The following is a 22948-nucleotide window of genomic DNA, read 5'->3' as shown; positions in this document are numbered from 1 at the left end:
GAACTCACTGGCAGTTTGAGAACATTGAGCGTTACTACAAAGACAGTTTACAGGCTCTTGTTTCAATGACATCAAACACATGCAAATAACAAATGCAGCCAGTGTTGTAAATACAAGTTATCTCAACATCAGATTAATTGTGCATGCTGCATTCTGGTAGTACAGAGAAGTGGCCATAGAGATATAGGTAGAAGTAGCTGGTAAAAACAGGACATATAAGGCTATAAATACAGATTTGAAGTGTTTAGGTGGAACATTTTTCATACCTCATGGATGTAAGAGAGGCTAAAGTGCTGTAGAGATATGGTGGTAAATCTGCATGGCAATTCATTTTTACATGTGATTTAAAGCCAAAAAGCTATTTTTGTCTAACCAGGTTACATGTTCCTTTGCTGATTCTTCTGTTTGTGCAAGTTGCAGTCAACTTCAAAACCTGTTCTCTCCAGAATCCAGGATATGCTGGACGGCAAGAACTTCCTGAAAACTTGAAGATCAACTTCCGTTCGGTGGCTATGATGGTTCCTGATCGTCAAATCATAATTCGTGTCAAATTGGCTAGTTGTGGTTTCATTGCTAATGTTGTATTGGCAAGGAAATTCTTTACGCTGTACAAGCTGTGTGAAGAGCAACTGTCAAAGCAGGTGATTATTTTCATATGAGGAGAAATTATCTTAGGGGAAAAATTATATGTGATGTCACAAATTATTGTTATCTATGTGAAGAAAATGGAAAAGTTCATGTTCACTAAGTAAGCTAAATGACACTTGCATTTTAGTAATGCAACCCTCTGCTGTCCTGGAGGATTAACTCCTGCTACAGGTTATCTTACAAGAATGGGACTGTCATTCAGAACACTGCTTATTATTAAGATTTAGCTTTAATGAATGGTGATTGTTGAGGCAAATAAAGGGCTTGTATATTAGTTGGTCTTATAGAACGGATTGAGAGGCATTTGGTTTGTGCTGCCTGTGCTTGTTTAGGTGTTTCTTAAATAAAGTCCATTTCCAAGGTCCACAGAGAATTCAAAATAATACTGCTAGTTTATTTCTTAATAGTCCTTGGGAACCTTACCTTTGTTCAAAGTCTTGTGATGACATTTCTTTTTTTTGTCACACCTTGCAGTTTGGTATATGGTAGCAGAGGTGGGGAATGAAGTCTCCCATAGACATACAGCCAAAGACTAGTTGTTGGATATTAGGAAGCATTTGTGCCACATGTACCACTTCTTCTACAAATACATATCTGAATTGACAAATAAGAATTGTTTCATCCCTGTTAACTGGGGGAAGATTTTCTCAAACTTTGCATATCTTCTAGGTGCATTATGATTTTGGCTTGCGGAATATATTGTCAGTGCTACGTACATTAGGAGCAGCAAAAAGAGCAAATCCCACAGATACTGAATCTACCATTGTCATGCGTGTGCTGAGAGACATGAACCTGTCTAAACTAGTAAGTTCTGAGGGCCTGGTAAATTAATTAAACTGCACTTTGGAGCTATGTGGGTTTTCTTGGAAATGCAATTTAAAACTGTTAAGGTGATCACTAGAAGATTGGATGTGGCCTTTACACAGAAGATAGCCTGGAAATGTTCCATTTTCTGGATGGACTTGGGTACTAGTTTTGGCTGGGATAGACTTTATTTTCATTGTACCTTGTATAGGGCTGGGGAGGGAGTAAGCAAGGGTCTGTGTGGTGCTTGGCTGCCTGCCTGGGTTAAACCATGCCACCTTGAATTGTTCAGAACTGTTTTTACATATTTTCCTTGCTACCTATAAAAATAAGCGACCAAAGAGAAGTCTATATAGTAACCTCTTTAGAACCTTTGGCCTGAACTATTTAGTCAGTCTTTTGAAATAATCCTTATTTGTAGTAATGAGTACCATCTCATCTGTCTTAAATAGCTAACAGAACCTCTTCTGTTGCTGTGAAACTTCATCTCTTTTATTATCTTTTTTTACATCTTAGACAAATAATTTCCTATTTGTATAAATGTTATTGCTAAAATCTACTTTAATAAATTCAGTCTTTATGTTATTGGTTTATTTTCAATAGCTTTTGATTATTGGCAGCATCATATGATCTCCTTCTGCTGTGTCCTGCTAGAGTGTTTAGCATCTAGAGTGTTACTGTAGATGGTTCCTTATATTTTCAAATATTTCTTTAGCTCTGCAAGAGTTTGGGATTGTTTTTTAAGAGGCTAGAATAAATAAAATAGGTTTTAATCTGTTTCCCCCACCCCCGATTTTCACTAGATTGATGAAGATGAACCCTTATTCCTGAGTCTAATTGAAGATCTGTTTCCAGATATCCAGCTTGATAAAGTAGGCTATCCTGAATTGGAAGCCGCCATTGACAAACAGGTAATGTTTCTCTTGGTCTGTGCTTCTGTGGCATAACTATTGTCATGTGACATCTAAGAAAATTACTGGTGTTTCATCTACCCAGTTGGTAGTAATATGTTTTACTATTTAGAAGGAGAGTAAGCTTTTCCATAAATCTTTACCATTGGCATATTATTATTAACCTTATTCTTAAGGATGTCAGTGAATTGTGATTGTGGCATCCTGTGGTTTTCTTGTGAGTCATTTGTGGTGACCAGTTTTAAAAATGTGGATATACACTTGCCTTATGTGACCCAGGATTTAGTACTTGTGTAAAGTCTAACAGTCAGAACATAAGCTTGAGAAAAGACTTACCTAAAATGACACTTCCTCTACCTCATCTCCCATTAGATCTTTTGGAATATTTCAATAGGGCAAACTTAAGAACATCAGTGGGATATAGAAGGCTAATGAAGTATGTACACTTAAATGATCACCTCTATTAAACTTTCCTCCAGAATTTCAATAATTCCTCAGATAATTACCTAATAATTAAACAGAGAAATAAACAATTCAAAAATGTGAAAAAAACCCCAAATGAAAGAAATTGAAAATCATAAGTGCACTTCTGAAGAATTTGAGTTTATGACTTTTTATTTGTTTATATTTAGTATGATTAGATACAAGTGAAGAGGTCTGCTTCTGGCTTTCCTAACAAGGAAGAGTTGGATCATCAGCTAATGTTCATAAAACTGTTTTGTTTTCTGTAGTTTATACAGTTGGCTTTAAAAAAGGAGTTGCAAATTAAGCTTTTATTAGGAGAAACTATAAAGAACTTGAATCTCATGCTTTAATTTGTCATTTCCTAATAAATTAAAAAGAGGTCTTAATAACATGGTCTTCATGTTTCTACTGGTGATGATCTGTGAAGCCAGAAATAGAAAGCGTCAATGCTTTTAACAACAAACAATTGTCACTTGCTTCTAAGTAGGGTGTAATGTTAGCCCATACTGAAGCAGTGTTGGAAACTTGCAGAGCTTTAGGCACTGTGATTATCTTATGTAACCCAAAATTTATCAAAAGTTCAGATCTAGGGATCTCATGGTGCCTTTTTAGTGCTATGACAGTGTTTGAAAATTTTGTTAGTTTATTTTGGCATATTTTTTTCACATTGCTAAAACTTAAAATCTGGAGAAACCAGAAATGGTAGGATGTTTTATTTGTCTTGGAAGTGAATCAAGGTTTTATTAAATAGAGCTCTTTGCTGTGTTTTCAGAGCTATAATGACTTAGTACAATGAAAACAGCTAGGTTAGGACAGAATCAAGTTCATGAGGACTATTTTTATTAGGGAAGGGGGACAGGAGTTGTTGGGAAAATATCATAACAAAGAAATAGGCGTTACTCAAATTAAAGTGTTTCTCTATGTTTACATGTTGTGATGGGTTTGACCCCAGCTGGCAGCTAAGCCAGCACCCAGTCACTTGCTTACTTCCCCCCAGTGGGTTGTGGGAGAGATTCAGAGGGGGAAAAGAGAGGGGAAAAAAAGCGCATAGGTCTAGATTGAGACAGTTTAATAAATGAAGGAAAAAAAGGAAAAGAAACAAGTGATGCAAAAGTGATTGCTCACCACCAGCAGACTGATGCCCGACCAGTCTTTAAGCAATGGCTACTTTGGAGAAACTTCCCCCCAGTTTTGTTGCTGAGCCTAATGTTATCACTTGCAGTGGGTTTGGACTGGATACCTTTAAAGGTCCCTCCCAACTCAAACTATTATATGATACAGAGTATCCCTTTGGTTAGTGGGAGTCAACTGTCCTAGCTGTGTTCCTTCCCAATTTCTTGCCCTCCCCCAGCCTGCTTGCTGATGGGGCACTGCGAGAAACAGAGGTGGCCTTGATGCTGTGCAAGTACAAAACACTGTTGTGTTATCAACGCTGTTTTGGTCACATATCCAAACCATGGCATCATATGGGCTACTACCAAGAAAATTAACTCCATCCCAACTAGACCCAGTACATATCTACAACTGTTAACAGAGGATCTTTTGAGAACATGTCAAGTCTGCTTGTCAACATGCTTATTTTGTGATAAGGGAAGTATCTAGTCTACAAGATTATTACAGAATCATGAGTGTTAGAAACTGTTAAGAAAAGACAGGTGTCCACTTGATGGCATTGGATTAGAGTGAAGGATAACTAACACGACCATCTTGTTTTATGTGAAGAAAGAAATCAGTTCAGGTATGTTCTGTCCGTGCATCATTAGGTTTTGGATATATTGCTGTATGTATTTGGACTCTGGAAACAAGTCAGAAGACTACATTCTATACTGGAAAGAAAGGCAACTTGACTGGTTTGGTGTCAGCTGCAAGAGCTGCTAAGATGTAAATGATAGCAGAATTTTATCATGTATCCATGAAAATGGTGTATCTGATGTCTTCATTGTGCTTTGCAAACTCCATTGCTTCAACAGTGGTGTTCTTCATGGTGATGAGGAGTTGGTGGCACCATATACTTCATGGTTGCTGTTGATGAATCCATCTTGTGCTGCTTTCTGTTCCTGGCTTCCTTGCAGAGCAAGATAAATTGAACTGACATGAGGTTCGATAGGCGAGTAATATAGCAAGTGGTAGTGCCAGTTCCATGGTTCTAACTGACTACGTGACAGTAATTGTAAAAGCTGAGTTTTATATCTTATCAGTAAAGAATTATACCTCTTTTTACTGATAATAGTTTCTGAGATTTTTTTTTTGTGGAATATAATTCAAAAACAGAAATTATACTTGAAATAAAATATAATTGTTATTTTGAGAGCTTCACTTTTATAACACGTTCTTGAGTTTTTAGAAATTTTTTTGACTGTCAAAAACATATAGTGTGCTATGAATTCTTAAGAAATAGTTCTAGCTTTTCTCTACTGGCTAAAAACTTTCTTGTTCACTTCCAGCTGAGTCACTTTCACAAGTGACAGCAATACCACTGTAGTGAGATAACTTCTTTAAGCTTGGAACTAGTAAAAAAGTTGTAAACGAGCATGTGACATTTGGTTCTAAAACACTGTGTCTTTTCTTAGAAAGATGATACTAGGTCCGTCTGTACACTGAGAAATATTTACCAAAATGTTTTACAGAAAAACTTTTGGGTACTGTAAGCATTTAGAAACACAAGTCATCATCATGATAAAAAGGCAACTGTCCTGAGAGGCAAGTAAAAACGCTCTGTGGCTATGAAAGACATTGCTAGCGAGAGTGTTTGTAAAATTCTTGTGTTTTCCTTAAAATGACGCTTTAACCCTAAGAAGAGCCGGGGAAAAAAAAAAAAAAAAAAAGGATGGTTTATCTTCTTTTATTTTTCTGAATACATATTTAAATACTAAGTGTCCCTTCTTTTTCCAAACAGTTTTCTATATACACAAAACCTTTACAAAGAGTGTAGTCTTCTTCTGAAGATAGTTTTTTTTTTAAAAACATCAAAATATCTTGTGCACTAAAATAGTAGTAATTTGATTTTCTGTCACTATCTATAGGTGGAGGAAGCTGGACTTGTTTGTCATCCTCCCTGGAAACTGAAAGTTATCCAACTTTTTGAAACCCAGAGAGTAAGGCATGGATTGATGACTCTAGGACCTAGTGGTGCAGGAAAAACTGCTTGCATCCACACTTTAATGAAAGCCATGACAGGTGTGTGAGTATTTATGTTGTAAACTGTTATTAAACTGTTACATTGTAAACTTTAAACAACATTGTTTCTTCACAGAAATCCTCAATTATTTCACTGTGAGAAAATATTACTGGAAGAATCTGTTTGTGTGTTGTGAATACTAATTGTTGCGGTAGTATCTTTTAAAAGCTTAAAACTCTCTGACATTCAAGGTCATATAATACATATCCTATTTCCAATATTATGATACTTACATCAGAAGTTCTTATTCTAGAAACATTGAGAAAGAGGAATACTGTCTGGGTAGACAGCTCAGACAAGTGATTAAAGCATCTCCCAGGTTGGGCTGAAGTAGTGCTGAAACCTTCCCCTAATCAGAAGTATATAGTCCTTTTTTGAACACAATTCACAAAACAGGGTCTTGATCTGCAGTATAAAATAAATACTTATATCATTTGTTGCTGCTAGGAGATAGTTACTAGTTTAGGCAGGGACAGAGTCTTCAAGGGTATTCATTTTGTGTCCTGGCTGGATGCTTGAGGAGTGTGTGTTTTTTGTCCTCTGTATTTCTAAACAAAAATATTAGTGGAAGAACTTCTGTTTGATCCTATTAAACTAAAAGTTCATAACTGGAGGAGAAAAAACATCTCCTTTGAGTTAAGCTGGTGTTACACCATTTCACAGGCTTCAGTAGGCTGCTTATACAATTTTCCAGAAATGGATAGTTTCTGTAAAAAATGGTTCAGCCAGTTTCTCATCCATGCAGTACTTAGTGTGCTTAAGAAACACTGTAAGCTCTACATTGCAGTGTAAATGTTCCATTCAGGGAAAAAAAAGCAGAAAGAACAGATAGTTGCATTATACTATTTTCTTGTATTTCTGGAGCATGGAAATGTGAACTACTACCAAGATAAAGCCGCCACAATACTTTTTTCAAGCTGATCTTCTGGCATAACCTCATGAAATTTAAAACTACGTGATTTGCCAGGCTTCTATCTTACATGTTAGTGAACTGTGATTATAATTAAGATTTTAAGATAAGCCATTTTTTTAGCTCTTTCTTTCAACATCTTATTACTGGTGCCTGATTAAGTTTTAATATTAGCTTTTCTGAAGATGTCTGGCATAGGAGTATTTAAGCTGTTGTTAATGCGGAAAATATAAGGGTTATATGATCACGGTATGGCTAGATGGAATTTAGCTGCCCAAGAGGCTTCACAGGGATATGCTCATATTATATACTTCGCCTATTCTAAGATGTATGCAAGTGCACAATGGGGAAAAACCAGAAAACAATCATGTGGAGGGTCTGTCTGGTATCTAGTCATTGGGTTTGAAAAAAGTGCATCCAAACCAAAGGCTTTAAAGTTTTATTGTTTGAAAAGCCTTCAAAATATTAAGCTAAACCTCGAATAAATTTTATATTGCTGCTCTTCTGTTCCCGATGAATCTATGAAATGTGAATTGTACTTTCAAAAGTTTCAGAACTTTGTTCTACTCTAAATTTTGATGGCTCCAATTAACAAATGTTGATGTATAGCAAGAGACAAGTTTTCCAAGTAAATACACAACTTCTTATAATGGTGAATGCATATTAAACCGTACATTTGGGTGTAATGATTTTGAATTTGTCAAAGTTCTCTGGCCGTTGAAAAGAAATACCAAAATTAACCGATGATCTGCTTTCATAGATTGTGGACAGCCACATCGTGAAATGAGAATGAATCCTAAAGCTATAACTGCTTCACAAATGTTTGGTCGTCTTGATGTGGCAACAAATGATTGGACAGATGGAATATTTTCAACACTCTGGAGAAAAACTTTGAGAGCCAAGAAAGGTATAATGGAAAAAAATTCCCTCCAAAACAAAACAAGCTGCAGGACATCTCTCTAAAGCACATTAGCAAACCTTTTTTCTTTTTTTTTTTTTTTTTTTTTTTTTTACACTTACATGCAAGCATTGGAATATTGGTGCAAGAACTTCTGTCTATTGCATAGACTCTGTTCTAAACGCTTTGTGTTCAAACTGTGTAGTGTAGCAAATACTGTTTCACTGAATTTGCTGATCCCTCTCTTTGAAATATTAGGCCCTTGAATGGAAGAAAAGTGGAAGGTAAGAGTCAGTTCCCCCAACACTGGTATACTATAAAAAATTTTGGTGCTGTCAGGATTTCTACCTGGTCTCCAGCTGCCATACTAGAAGGATCTCAATCTTCTTTGTGTCATACCTCCTGCTAGCCCTGCACATACCATAGTTCATCTCAAATGGCACTAGATAATTCTGTTTAGGCGAGCAATTTCTCCCTGAAATAATGCTGGCATATATTCTTAGAATGCTATATTAACTAAAAGAGAGACCTTGATGGTTTGATGCTAGATGGTTTCTTCCTTGTTTTGTGAATATTAGTATGTGACCTTATCATTAGGCATGAAGGACTAAAGGAAAAAAAAAAAAAAAAAAAAAGAGAAAATTCTAATGTTTGTTGTACTGTCAGTTCTCATAAAAAAATTCTTAGTCTTTAAGGATACAGATACTTTTAAAATAGAAAATACTTTTGGATTTAATTTTGTTGGTTTTGTTTCAAATCTAGAAAATGTAGCACCCTTGAGAATGTAGTATAGCATTAAGTGTTGATTTTTTTCTATTTTTCCCCTCAACATGAAATAGAAATTAGCATACTCAATGACTACTTCAGATTCACTGTTTTCAACACATTGTAGTGTCTCTTTATGATGAGAACTCCAGACCATCTCATGCCCGAGATGCCTGGACTGTAGCTATTTGCCTCAGAGGTGTGAAAGTTTCTCATCCGGAACCTTCTTGGTTGTCCTGGTTTCAGCTGGGATAGAGTTAACTCTCTCCCTAGTAGCTGGTACAGTGCTATGTTTTGAGTTCAGCATGCGAAGAATGTTGATAACACATGTTTTCAGTTGTTGCTAAGCAGTGTTTAGACTAAAGTCAAGGATTTTTCAGCTTCTCATGCCCAGCCAGGGCACAAGAAGGTGGCACAGGAGACATCCAGGGCACCTGACCCAAACTGGCCGACAGAGTATTCCATACCATGCGACGTCCCATCTAGTATAGGAACTGGAGAGTGGGGGCGGGGAATCGCCGCTCGGGGACTAGCTGGGTGTCGGTCAGCGGATGGTGAGCAATTGCCCTGCGCATCATTTGTACATTCCAATCCTTTCATTATTGCTGTTGTCATTTTATTAGTATTATCATTATTAGTTTCTTCTCTTCTGTTCTATTAAACTGTTCTTATCTCGACCCATGAGTTTTACTTCTTTTCCCAATTTTCTCCCCCATCCCACTGGGTGGAGGGGGAGTGGCTGCATGAGTGGCTGCGTGGTGCTCGGTTGCTGGCTGGGGTTAAACCACGGCATTGGTTCATACCTAGCAACACCCCAAGCCACCTAGGCCTAGACAGTGTGGACTCACTCTGAAGGCGGATGAGAGTGGGACCATCTCTGACTAAAGGATCATCTAGCAATGCACAGCAGGGCTGGCTGCTCCCTAGGGGATGGGGAGCCAGAAGTTAAGGCAGGCTCCCTTTCCAGCCAGGGCCTATTGCTCACTGCCCGAGTGAGGCGAGCGGGACAGACCCAGACCCTCCTAGGAAACAGGCAGGCTTTAAGATCCATTTCTGTTACTAAACGGAAAAAGCTGGGAAAACCTTCAGAGAGCTAGATCAAGTTTACAAGCAGGAGAACCAACAAGAAGTATCTTCCCCTAATGGACCTTCTTTACTTAAAAAAAGTGAGCATGCTATCTGTAAGAGTGATTTTTCAAGTCTTCCTTTCATTTAATCTCACTACATTTATGCAAACTCTTTGGAAATGAATGGTGGTTTTAAATAGATGTATAGTTTCTATCTTATTTATGCTGTTTTATGTAAGTTGAAATAAACCTAACTTATTACTGCAATGAAGACTGGATCCATAAAACTGTTTCACACTATTATAAACTGATGACATGCTGATGACACTTTATATACTGAGCAATGGATAATTATCAGTAGGTGACAAAATGAAGTACTTAATTGAAATTGAGTGATGGAAAAGGTAATTGTATTAAAAGCTGAGATTCTAGCTCTGTGTGTGAATTCAGAATTAGTTCAAAATTTGTTTGCAGAGAGAAGAAACTGGTCTTTGAAAGAAACTAGAACTTCCTCCATAGGCATTTGTATCGGTTATTTTGCATTATAGGTGACCACATCTGGATAGTTCTTGATGGTCCAGTTGATGCTATTTGGATTGAGAACCTTAATTCTGTCCTGGATGATAACAGAACTCTAACGCTAGCAAATGGAGATCGGATACCTATGGCACCAAATTGCAAAATAGTCTTTGAACCTCATAGTATTGATAACGCTTCTCCAGCAACAGTTTCAAGGAATGGGATGGTATTCATGAGCTCATCAGTTCTCAGCTGGAGCCCTATCCTTGAGGTACAGTAACTAAGTGATTGTTTACGTATTGGAAGTTTTACTGATTACTTATTCAACACTTCACTGTTGTTACTTCAGGACCTAATTTTGTGACTTTTGTTGTGAAATGCATTTTACACTGTATAAAGTTAGAGGTTAGTATTTAATATATCAATGTTTCTGACATTTTATACAAGAGTGAATAATGTAATGTTTTCAGGAACATAATGTATTGCACTTTTAAAAACATGGGTATTTCACTTTGGGACAAATTTGTAATTCAAGGTATTTTGTACAATTGAAGAGCAACACTGTTGTCAAAATAGCATCTACCTGGCAGCCCCTAGTACAGCTTCAGACCAAGGAAGAAGAAAGAGTAAACAGGCTGATTCAGGAATCCAGAAATCCTCAAGAAAACACAAGTTCTCTTGATATTTCTTAAAATTAATTGCAGTTGGGATTTAGAACGAGAAATGGAGTCAATGCAGCATCAAAGTATTGATGTTCTTACCTGGTTAAGTTGTCTGTTAACATTTGTAGAAGCAAAATGTCTGAAGAACCAAGCAGCAGTTACTCTCTCTGGCATGAACTGAATGAGTGGGAAAACCAGAACATGTTATAGGTGTGTTTTGGAGGGAAGAACAGCATTTAGCAATATTCAAATTTCAAAGTGATTTATAAAGTGAGTTTTTTCTTGTATGTCATCTTTCATCTTCCAAAAACCAGAAAAAATAAATCCTTATGTTGGCTGAATGCTGGTCATGATACAGTGAATGACACATTTAGAGACTTGAGCATACAATGGTTTTTTTTCATGTAGCAAATATCTTGGTAAAGATGAAACGTAAGAGTTCCCAAGAATCTACCTAATGCTCTGTAGTAATATATTTCAGCAAAACTTTCAGCATTTAATTCCAGTTGTGTCCCCTTTCGAGAAAACAACAGAGACAATAACAGTAAAAAGAAAGTTAGTTTCTGAGTATCTTTTTTTTTAATGTTAAGCCCTATATTGCCTTAGAAATTCATTGAAGTAGGCTCCTCAGGATTAAGACTTTTTAAAAAATTAAATTAAAAGAAATATTAATTTATTTTCTCTTTATTTTTCTCTTGTCTAGTCAGTCTTACTGAGACTATTTTGTTGACGTTACTTTGCTTTGATGAAATGTGGACTGTCTCATGCGTATCAAAAATTAAAACTTTCTTCCTTGAGGCTAAGACACTGATTCCTGTCATCATAGAGAAAATGACTTTATTACCTTCTCCTGAAACCCAATTTAATATACCTTTCTTCTGTCTAATCCCAAATTAATGTTTCTTCATATGGGCTTTAAACTTTAATTTTAAGCTAGGAATAATTTACTCTTTCTGTTTATGAAATCAGAACATCGTCCAGGCCCTTGTAGCCTAAATACCTCCCTGTTTGCGGTCTCAAAAGAACAAAACTTCACAGGTTACTATGAGCTGGCAGGCTGAATTTTACTGTCTTCCTTTCTACAAAGTATCACATTAACAATTTTTTAAAATAATTTTTAAAATGAATATTTCACAGTCTCATTTATTCGTTTCATTTTCCAAATCAAATAGAATACCAGTGGAAAATAAAACTAATGCTCATGTAAGACAGTTTTGCTTAACAAGCCAGATGAAAATACAGTTGGATTCATATTAACTTTCAGATGTTAGTAGTTGAGGAAGCCTTTTGTAATGATTACCCTGTATAATTCTCAGATTTCTTACTGTATTAACCCATAAAGCTTCTCTTGCTTCTAAGTGTTGTATATAACCAGATTCTTTGTCCGTAAATCCCTGATGTGTCTGGCAGTGGAGAAGTTGACATGCCACGGGGCATGGTCTGGGGCAGAGCCTAGAACAACTGTCCTCAGCGTATCGGAGGTTTCAGCAGAGGTGGAAATCAAGAGAGATGGTATGCTGCTGCCCAAGCCCTGGGTGGCAGGCGGTGCCTCGTGCCTTTTCCTGGGGCTGGAGACAGTGGAGCGCCCCCCAACCAGGGAAGTGTGCCCTGGGCATGGAGTTATCAGGTGAAGGAGCGAAGACGTGTGTGCCTTCAGGGAGGATAAACAGTTCAGCAGGATCTCCGCAGAGACGCTGCAGACTCAAGATCCCTAGCCTAGTAATAGAAAAGGAGAGGGATTGAGAGATTGCATTCAAAGCTTTGCTCAACAGAAACTATCAAGATGAGGAGGGCTGTAAACTTGTGATTTCTGGCAACAGAAGTGAGGTTTCCTTTCCACCTGCAGATCTGAAATGGTAGGTCAGGTATAATGCCCTGAGAATAGGTGAGGAGCAGCAAGATTCACTAGGGGAGGCATCAGAACCTAGCTTAGCCTTAACCATTTAAGAGGAAAAGGAGTGTGACTGTCATCAGAGACTCTCTCCTATGATGGAGGCGCCCATGTGCTGTGACTTGTTGCCTGTGGAGGTTTGCTGTTTGTGAAGGACTAGGGGTTGCTGCAGAAGGCTGTTACCATATTTCACTAGGAGTGCCTAAAGCCTTTCCCTTTTAGAATGAAATTAAATCATACAGAGCTGGCTGTTCAATCACAGCTACTTAGCAATACTCGAGAATCATTGCTAATTCATGTGATAGGTTTCTTTGCCAAGTCTAAAATGTTTGCATTCTTAATAAAAAAAAGTGTTTAATAAGTTTCCTAAAAATTTGGCTGTTACTGAAGTTTTACCAATGCAAATACATGCAGTCAACACAAGTGCCTTGTGTATATGAGTGGAAGGCTTTACTTTTTTCTTTTTTTTTTTAAATAATACGGATACTTGAGAAAGTCTAAGTGTAAATTATGCATCTAGGAGAATGGCTGCCATGAGATTCTGCTTGTGTTGTTCCTTTCTGTACTTAGAGCACTGCATAGGGCCTGTGATGATAGGTTCTCGCAGCTCTGCCTCCTCGTATTGGTATTGGTTAATTTGCAGGCAACAACTTCTTGAATGTTTCAGTTTAAATTGAGCTATAGATTCAGCTGCAAGGACAGTAAAAACAAACAAAAGCATTTTATTTTGTCTAATCAGTCATGATTTGCCTCCTCACTTCAAAGTGATACGCAGGCTAAATTAGTTGTGTTGAAGTGTTGCATGAAAGTAATTTCACTTAATCCATGACCTTATGCTTCTAATGTATTTCAGTGGTGGCAACAGTCAAAAAGAAAAGAAGAACCTGTTTTTTTCTCTTTCTTTTTTTTTTCTTTTAGCTACAACAAAACAAATTATGTTCATTTCAGCCATGAAACATGCCTTCCAACCTCCCTTCCTCTCCCCCCAAAAAATTGGCTATAAAATTGCAACCTATAGCTATTTATCATTTGAGCCAATGGCATTTATTTGGTTTTTGTTTGATTTGGTTTTACTTCATAAATAAGATATCTTGATGGCTCTTTCAGTACATCTTCCTTTAAATCTATGTTGTAGTGCGATATACTACATAGTCCCAGCAGATCAGGGTAGATGTTAATCTTGCTTTGTTCACTAGAGGATTTCCTTGCTTTTGTAACAGAATTAAATGGAGTTTTCTTTCTTTAGTTCCTAATTCTCAGATGTGCAATGAAACATAGTATTTGTTGATATTTCAGAAGAACTTCGAAAAATATTTAACAACAAATACAAATTGCTCAGGAAGTTGTATATATTTAGATTTCACATTCTTACAATTTATAAACAACTAAATATAGCAGCATATTGGGATGCAATATCATGACATAAGTAATTTCCAAATTCAGTGAAATAGATCTCAACCTTTTCATATTGCTGTTCTTGACTAACATGTTTCTTAAGCAGCTTTTGCAAAGTGATCTAAGGTATTTGATCTGTTACTAATCAACCTCCTCCAAAGAAAAAACATCTTACCAACTTTTCTACTTATCTCTAATATTTTCTGAACAGCTGGTGAAATTCCAGATATCTATTTTAAGTAGTTCTGCCATTTAGTCTTTAGCACTTTGTTTTCCACCTACCTGTTTCTAGAAGGCTTTTTCATATATCTACCTATTTGTAATCAGTCCCAGAGTTTACTTATTTTAGGCAGTAAAAGATAGACTTTCAAAAGTTTATGAAGGTAGAAGTGTAGAAAAGAATCACAGAAGCACAAAATAGTTGAGGTTGGAAGGGACCTCTGGAGATCGTGCAGTTGAATACACCTCACTCAAAGCAGAGTCGACTAGGGTAGGTTGCTTAGGACTGTGACCTGTTGAGTTTTGAGATGGAGACGCCAGAAGCTCACCGAGAAGCCTGTTACAGTGTTTGACCACCCTCACAACAACAACAAAAGAAGTTTTTTCTGATGTTTAGATGGAATTCAGTTTATTTCAATTTGTGCCAAATTTTAGTTTGAATTTTGGGGAAGAGTCCACAAGTGTTTTTGATGATGAGTGCATTTTATGCAGGAAATAAATTCATGCCATGTAAATGAGAAGCATTCTGCCACACAAATGAGAGAAAGCTTCTAGATAACTCAAAGAAACAGGTTACTACTTTGAGCTAAAGGCATCAAAGAACAAATCCTGTTCTGTGATCTTGAGAAATAGGTAGTTTTAATTAGATTTTGTTTATCCAGCATTACAGATACTGAGATGCATAAAAATCCCCACTACACACACCAGCAGACATCACTGTGTGAAATCCTAACTTTTTTTCTGCAGCTGCCAGATGTTTCTGGGGTGCCCTGTATCACTGCTAGAAACTAATGTTGTGCAGAATAAATCAAACTTGTGTTCAATACATATGATCATCTTTCTTTGCAGAGCTGTTGTATATCTTAAACAGCCATTGTGATTAAAAAAAAATATTTGAAAAGAATGATTTTTGTGCAGTTGAAAACTTTAAAGGCCTTTTTTTTCTTCAGTATCTGTGTTTTACATCCAGTAGGAGTTATGCATACTTGAGTAAAGTTTGACCTCCTGCTAGCCAAACCCTGCCCAACAGGCAGGGAATCTGAACCCCCGAAAAAGAAATCAACTTTCCATGCTTGCTGCACCTTTTGAATTACTACAGCTGAATTTACTGAGACTCACATTGGGAACTATATTTATTTTCTCACCATGCTTTGCAACAGGGATTTTTGAAAAGACGTTCCTTCCAAGAGGCTGAAGTTCTACGTCAACTGTATTCTTCGTCATTCCCAGACTTATACCGCTTCAGCATTCAGTCTCTGCAATGGAAGACTGAGATGTTGGAAGCCTTTGTGATTATGCAAAGCATTAATATGCTGCAGGGCCTTATCCCACCTAAGGTAAAGTCATGTAGATTTTTTTATATTTGCTTAATCTAACAGAGATAATTTTAAATCATGAGATTACATAGAGAAGAGATTCTTTGATGACTTGGAATATAAATGAAGATGCAGGTTAGTAAGGAATACCTTTTTTTTTTTTAGAAAATAATAGCTAGGATGTGCCCTCTTTCACATCTGGATTTGATGTTAAACACTGACATGTAGCATGTGTCAGAGAGCACATTTATTTCAGGTTTTTTTTGGTGGATTGTTGTCAGATTATAAACTAGAACTTGAATCAAATGCTGTAATGGTTGATTACATCTGATATTTACAGGCTGCTTTTCTATATTTTGTGGTCTACTTGATATTGATTTGGTCTGTTCTTTGATGAAGACGTCAGTAAATTTAAACATGACTGAAGGCTTTTAACCTGATGTTACTAATGATTATGAAGTAGAATTTTCAGGCTATTGAAAATAAAAACCTAACTCGATCCTTCAGGAGCAAGGAGGGGAGTTGACTCCAAAATACCTGGAAAGGCTGTACATCTTCTCTCTTATGTGGAGTGTAGGAGCATTACTAGAACTGGAAGACAGATGCAAAATGGAGCACTGGCTTCGAAACCATGCAACAATAAAACTTGATCTTCCCTGTATCCCAGAAGGCAGTGAAGATACCATGTTCGATTATTATGTGGCATATGACGGTTAGTAAGCCAGCTGGGTGGTATGGGGTAAAACTTAAATGTAATTTTAAAATTGTGCTGCTTTCAGAGAATTAATTCAGAAGGTTTTTGTAGCTTACCTTCTTTTGTGTTCCTTAGCAAGTTTTGTTTTACAGCTACACTTTACTGGTGATGTTGTATAAAGCTTTTTCCCTGTTTCCTGTGAGAAATCAGTACGTGGCTATATTGCTACAGAAAGCTGCATGGACTTTGTGATGATGAATTGTCAAGTGAACAAAAATAGGCAAGCTTTGTCCTTGTCATAATTTATGTAGGAAAGAGGAGTAAGCCTCTTAGATCCAACCTGAGAGATTCTATGATTATATGATTCTGTAACTTTGGTCTGAATTTACAAAGTGGGATTACTGTATGTGAGACAGAGGCACTGATAGATGGGTTAACTCTATGGAAAATAAAAGAAGCGATGATGCCTTGTATTTCTAAAACATTAGCTTTGTTTCTTTCTTATTAGGTAAGTGGATGCACTGGGACACACGTGTTGAAGAGTATGTATATCCCAGTGGCAGCACGCCAGAGTATGGCTCCATTCTTGTACCTAATGTTGACAATGTGAGAATGGATTTCCTTATTGAAACCATCGCAAAGCAGGGCAAGGTACTTTGTCTATATTTAATATTTAAATAGTGCTAACATTACATGTAATAAAGTGTTTGAATTAGAAATGTAATATTATATTATTGAAAAGGAAGAACAACGATTTTTTTTTTTTTTTTTTTTTTTTTTTTAACATAAAATGGTGATTCCAGGAGGTACATTCATGTAAATATGCTTGAACTCTTGCATACTCACTGCTTCCGGAGTTTTTTGTCTTCCCCTCACCCATCTGTTCTGTAGTGTAAATAACCGTAATTACAGCTGAGATCAGGTCAGAACAGAATCAATCTTTTCATGTAGCTGTTGGAGAGGGGGCAGCACACAGGGCAGTCTCGTGCCAGGCTCTGCTGATATGAGCTCTGCTCCAGGGGCAGTTACAAAGTTTATGTACCTTTAGGTTATGCAACCCGTTCTTCACCAAAACCATATCAGATAAGCAGGATAAGGTAAACAATAACAGTCATTAAAATCTTTCAGATACTGAGGCTCTAGATGGTACATTCTTTTTCAAATACTCAGCTCCTTTTACGAATAATCCATTGCTTTGTTAGTTAAATCGTGCTGAGTGACATGACCATTAACTGCAAATGTTTTTAACTTGAGGCCTGCAAAGGTCTATGAGATATTAACTATTTTGTTTTCACATATGCCTTGTTGAGAATTCACTTTACATAACTTTTCTAGTTTTATTTCAGTTTAAAAGATCAACGGGATTGCTGAGGCTTTGCCAAGACACCCAGTTCTTGTGTTTCATCTTATTTCAATGTTGACTTTGTCTAGGCTGTCCTACTAATTGGTGAGCAAGGAACTGCAAAGACTGTTATCATCAAAGGTTTTATGTCAAAATATAACCCTGAAAACCACACAGCTAAGAGTTTGAATTTTTCATCTGCAACTACCCCATTAATTTTCCAGGTATAGTAGTCATTCACTTTCTAATACAATGTAACTGGATTCAGAGATTGTTCTGAGAATTTGCCAGGAGGATGCTTCTGAAAGTAGTTTGTTTAATTGAAAATGAGTGCAGAAACAAATAAGCACCTGCTCAAAAGGACTCTGTCTTGACACTTGACTTAAAAAATTTCTGTAAAAACCATGTTCCCTTCAACTTCTTTGGTACTTATTGAGCTGTTCTTGGACTGTTACAATACCTTGCATATTACTTACTTCATCACATTTAATGTTTTTGTGTCAAATGTATCAGTTCTCACTAATTGGGTAGAGCTGTCAGTGGCTTCCTTCAGATTCACTAAAAGCCATGAGTAAAATAAGTGCTACCCACAACAATCTGTCATAAAAAGTGTGCTGTCTGCAATTTAAATTTCAGTAGATTAAATTACTCATTAAAAAGGTAACACATGCAGTGCAGCTGCTCTAAATAGAACTATGAATACTTAAATCCTGAACTGTACTGCCTGTCCAAATTTCTACTGAGCTACTTTGAATTATTTCAAGTTTCTTTTAACCTGCTGGCAATATATATGGGAAATATTTTTAATGTGGTTTGGTATGCCAAGCCGAAGCACTGTCTGTGCTTTAATCAGATGTGCTGTCTATAAGATTGATGCATCATCTGTCTCTGTAGTATAGTAGAAACTATTAACATGCTTAATATACAAGTATGTAATTCTGGTCTTATTTTTCTTAGTATTTTTCCTTAATTTATTGGGCTACATAAGCAAAAAGTAGTGTCAGTACATCTGTTTTAATAAAATAGTTGTCAAGTTTATTGACAATAGATGATAATCTATTGATGATCAAGACATCTGAAATAGATGTGCAAGTCTAACAGTCAAGTCTCTGATAACAATCTAGACCAAAGCACTGTCTGTATGACACATGTGCTTTTAAATTGCTCTGACTTTCTAAAATCTTGGTCTAACTGATGTCACTTGCATAAGAAGGCTTTCCAGGCCACTGTACAGGAGCCTAGGCACAGTGTAAGAATGCAGATAATTAGATTTGCACTAAGGAGTAACTATGCATGGTTAAGTGAGCTTTCACTTGGTATAGAATAAATAGAAACTGAACCTTAAGAAGAACAGAGCAATGGAAAGATGATGGAAAGAAAAATAGTTGTAAGTCTCCTATTAAGCAAAGTTGTTTCGTCAAGTCTGTTTATGTATGTGAGTTTAATTATCACTGTATGCTTTTATGAAGTACATTGATGTCTGCTGGAAAGGTCTTTAAGAATCACATCTTTCAGATCTGACAGATTGTTAGTTTAATCTTTATTGCTAGTAAGCATCAATTTTGCTGATAAATGAATAAAATGAAATGAAAGTTTGAAATGGTTTTGAAATCATGAAGCTGTTAGGCATGGTTGTCTACATGAGACATTTATTATGTCTGATACCGACCTAATGCTGTATAGCGTGAGATTTCAGTCATTCTAGTTGAACTTGTGCAATTAGCTCCAGCAGAGGTGTTGTCTAAACCTTCCTTAGTAAAATTCTGTGTAACAAAACTGTCAATATGTTTAATTGAATCATGTATGAAAGGAAGGGCTCTTTGTAACTATGCTAATAATTGCTTTTTCAACAGCGTACAATAGAAAGTTATGTGGACAAGCGCATGGGCACAACTTATGGTCCGCCTGCAGGCAAAAAGATGACTGTCTTCATTGATGATGTGAATATGCCCATAATAAATGAATGGGGAGATCAGGTTAGTTTGTAAAAGAGGAAAAAAGAAGGCAAAAGATATTTTCTTTCTTTCTTTGCTACACTATAAAACTGGCTACTGTTCTTAATCAGGCAGTAGTGGGGGAATTTGATATGTAGTGCTTAATTCTCAAAGAACCCATCTAGTTTTATATTGTCATGAATTAATTGAAAATAAATATACTGACTACCAGAAGCAGTTTGAGTACTCCTTAAAATATACCTGTATAATTTTAACAGTTTTTTACCAACACTCATATTTTAATTTAAAAATATTTAAAAAATAAAAAAAAATTTAACTAGAAAAAAACCTTTGGCACACAAATTGTGATAGCAAACTGTCTGTGTGGACAATAATTAAAATACTGTGAATGCTGAGAGGCAAGAAGTGACTTCTCAGCTTTAGAAAAAATGGAAGTAATAATTATGTACGTTGTCAAGATTGTTCTGAAGTATATTGCCTTGGAAACTAATGTTAGCATTTCTAGAGAAGGGTAGTTGTATAATGTACTGTCTGTGGGATGTTCTCAGCTGGTCAAACAGAAAAGCGGGGGGTCCATTTATGGCTAAGGAAAGGAATCTTGTATTCTTTCGTATGGGAAATAATTCTGTGTTTGCAGCTTGAAAAACCATGTTTGTGATTGCTGCATGTGGAAATTTTGTCAAAATATTTGGCAGTAAATGCAATATGTGAAGCTGCATCACTTTGGGCTTGATGAGAACAAACTGAAAAATTTGGGTTAAAAGGGGAGAAGTATTTCCAATACAACACTATTGGAAGTCATGCAGCCTTCAAGTGAGAATGAATTGTAGTATGAAGGATTATTCTAAGCTAGGGATTCCTCTCTACTCCCAGGACTTTTGCCCATAGATACTACCAATAAAAGTAACAGTCTAAATATGCTTATTCCTAGCAGTGCATTTTTCTCCTGAAGCAAATAAGCAGGGGTTTGGGGGAGAAAATAATGGTATACTCCTTATTAGGTCTTTCAAGTACAGAAGTATGTTTTGTATTTCATTTAGTTTTCTGCATAATATTCTGTTATATAATACCTGGTTATTTTACAGGTCACTAATGAGATAGTTAGGCAGCTGATGGAACAGAATGGACTGTATAACCTGGAAAAGCCTGGTGAATTTACCAACATTGTGGACGTTCAGTTTTTGGCTGCCATGATCCACCCTGGAGGAGGTCGCAATGACATTCCACAAAGGCTCAAGAGACAATTTTCTGTGTTCAACTGTACTCTGCCTTCTAATTCTTCCATTGACAAAATTTTTGGTAAAGGGAAAATAGCTTTGTATCTATCCCATTTTTGAAAATGGTAGTTGATTTTTCCTTATCCCTCTATTAATAAACATTATGATTAAAATAGAGGCTTATTCCTGCTCTGATTTGCTTACCAGCACATATTCCTTCAGTAATCACTCCCCACCTGCAACTTCATCAATCTGTAAGTTTTTCAGGTCCAGTCACATCTCTGAAATCTCTTGGTATGCTAAGTATTAGGAAGGACAGCATGAAGGCCATTCCTAGTTTTAGTGACAATGCTGGAGACTTGCTAAGCTGCTACTGGTGCTAAAAATGAGTGACTAATGACTAGACTTTCACAAATGACAGGATCATATTGGTCTCAGAAGAGATTAGCTATTCAAAGGCTGTGGAAGCTATTTTGGTAGACGAAAGAACATTTTTAACAGACAGTAAATGAAAAGCTAAATACCCAGTGAGCTGGTGGCAGGATGGTGTTAAGACCAGGTGAATCAAGATTTGAATAAAGACTGGAAAGCCGTTTCAACAAATTAGAAAAGGTTTGGGGGATGAAAAAAGAAAACAATTAAGAAGATCGTAGCTCTTGCTGTTGCACTAGTGTGTTTTACAAAAATCTTTCATTGGCAGTTCTTTTTTTCACAGGTGTAATTGGAGAAGGGCACTATTGTAGTGAGCGGGGATTTTCAGAAGATGTGAAGAAAACAGTAGCCAGATTGGTTCCACTGACACGCAGGCTGTGGCAGATTACCAAGCTAAAAATGTTGCCCACACCAGCCAAGTTCCATTATGTCTTCAACCTTCGAGACCTCTCAAGAATTTGGCAAGGAATGCTGAACACTGCATCAGAAGTGATCAATGAACCAAAGGCAAGTGCAGCGCATCAGCGGCTTTGTTATAATGACTGTATAATTAGCGTAGCAAAGAGGATGAAGAGTCTAACTTCTTGGCATTTCAGTTTGCTTTAGAAAAATATCATTTCTATTAAAAAAATTTTTCAGCATTTTTTTGAGGCAAAGACGTTTTAGTCTGGCTTTTACAGTGCCAACTGAAATGACAACTTTGTTTCACAGCTGTAACAAAACCCACTTCTTTTGGCAGAAGAGAGTTTGCTTCTATCTGCTTGTTCTATTATTGACAAATGCTAGCTTGTTTGAAAGGATCAAGCATAGAAAATCATGAGAAGAAATGAACTTATTTTAACCCAATGAAAATGCGTATGTATTGATTAAAAAAATAAACAGTTCCCCTCTCTCCACTAGTGTCTTGAGGCTTTCAGTCACTGCCTAATATCTGTCTAACAAATGATTTCTGCCTTTCAGTTTAAAAGGAAGAAGTAGTAATGAGTTATAGTGACTTCCCCCTCCCCGCAATCGACCTTTCTTCCAGAAAAGCTCAATACTTTATGCATCATTTCTTTTGTAATTATTTTAAGGAAAAGTCATTTAGTGTTTTGAGCACTGAAACGTGAAGTGCTGCAAAAGCAGTGTTTACAGTAATCATGGAAAATTTGTTATACATTTCGGTTATATAATCACTTCATCTTTAATGTACTTCCCTGCTTGTTGAATAAGCTCCTGAATTCTACTACATCTAAAATTCAAATTTCAGAATCAATTTTAATTTCTGAAGATAAAAATATACAGCACTAAGATGATTATGTGTATTTTCTCAATGTCTTCTGAAGTAAAACAAACAATTGCTGAAAATCTGATTGTATAAATTTACGTATTAGTTCTGAGACTTCACATAGTGTCATTTCTACAAAGTGCTGTAGGCTCAAACAAGAGGTCTTCAAGGAGTACTTGAAATTTTTTCTACTACTGTGTAGTAATAGTGTAGGATTAAAACCAGTGCTGCTAGGATTAAGAACCTGGCAGGTTTTTCTTCTCCATCCTATGACCGAACTGAAGGACTTTAAAGGTATATTGAATTTGGAGAAGGAATAATATACACACTTAAACTTTTTATTTTTTTCTCTAAACTACTTTGGTTAAAGTATTGGGAGTGACATCTGTGTTT

At 36.5% G+C, this 22948-nt stretch overlaps 1 protein-coding gene across 1 annotated transcript in view; it reads left to right on the top strand.

Moving 5' to 3' along the window:
• The window catches only part of DNAH5 (dynein axonemal heavy chain 5), a 124420-nt gene that overhangs the window by 55229 nt on the left and 46243 nt on the right, over positions 1-22948 (top strand). Inside the window, exons 40-52 of the mRNA XM_049823756.1 lie at positions 447-641; positions 1318-1452; positions 2256-2363; positions 5852-6005; positions 7677-7823; positions 10195-10436; positions 15493-15669; positions 16156-16360; positions 16851-16993; positions 17774-17908; positions 19538-19660; positions 20725-20938; positions 21572-21795. Of these exons, the coding sequence (XP_049679713.1) occupies positions 447-641; positions 1318-1452; positions 2256-2363; positions 5852-6005; positions 7677-7823; positions 10195-10436; positions 15493-15669; positions 16156-16360; positions 16851-16993; positions 17774-17908; positions 19538-19660; positions 20725-20938; positions 21572-21795 (2202 nt within the window). The remainder of the gene's footprint in view (positions 1-446; positions 642-1317; positions 1453-2255; positions 2364-5851; positions 6006-7676; positions 7824-10194; positions 10437-15492; positions 15670-16155; positions 16361-16850; positions 16994-17773; positions 17909-19537; positions 19661-20724; positions 20939-21571; positions 21796-22948) is intronic.

This window comes from Accipiter gentilis, chromosome 20, assembly GCF_929443795.1.
Source record: "Accipiter gentilis chromosome 20, bAccGen1.1, whole genome shotgun sequence".
Classification (NCBI taxonomy): Eukaryota; Metazoa; Chordata; class Aves; order Accipitriformes; family Accipitridae; genus Astur; species Astur gentilis.
Note: the sequence above shows the minus strand (reverse complement) of the source record. Positions and strands in the feature narration are given on the sequence as shown.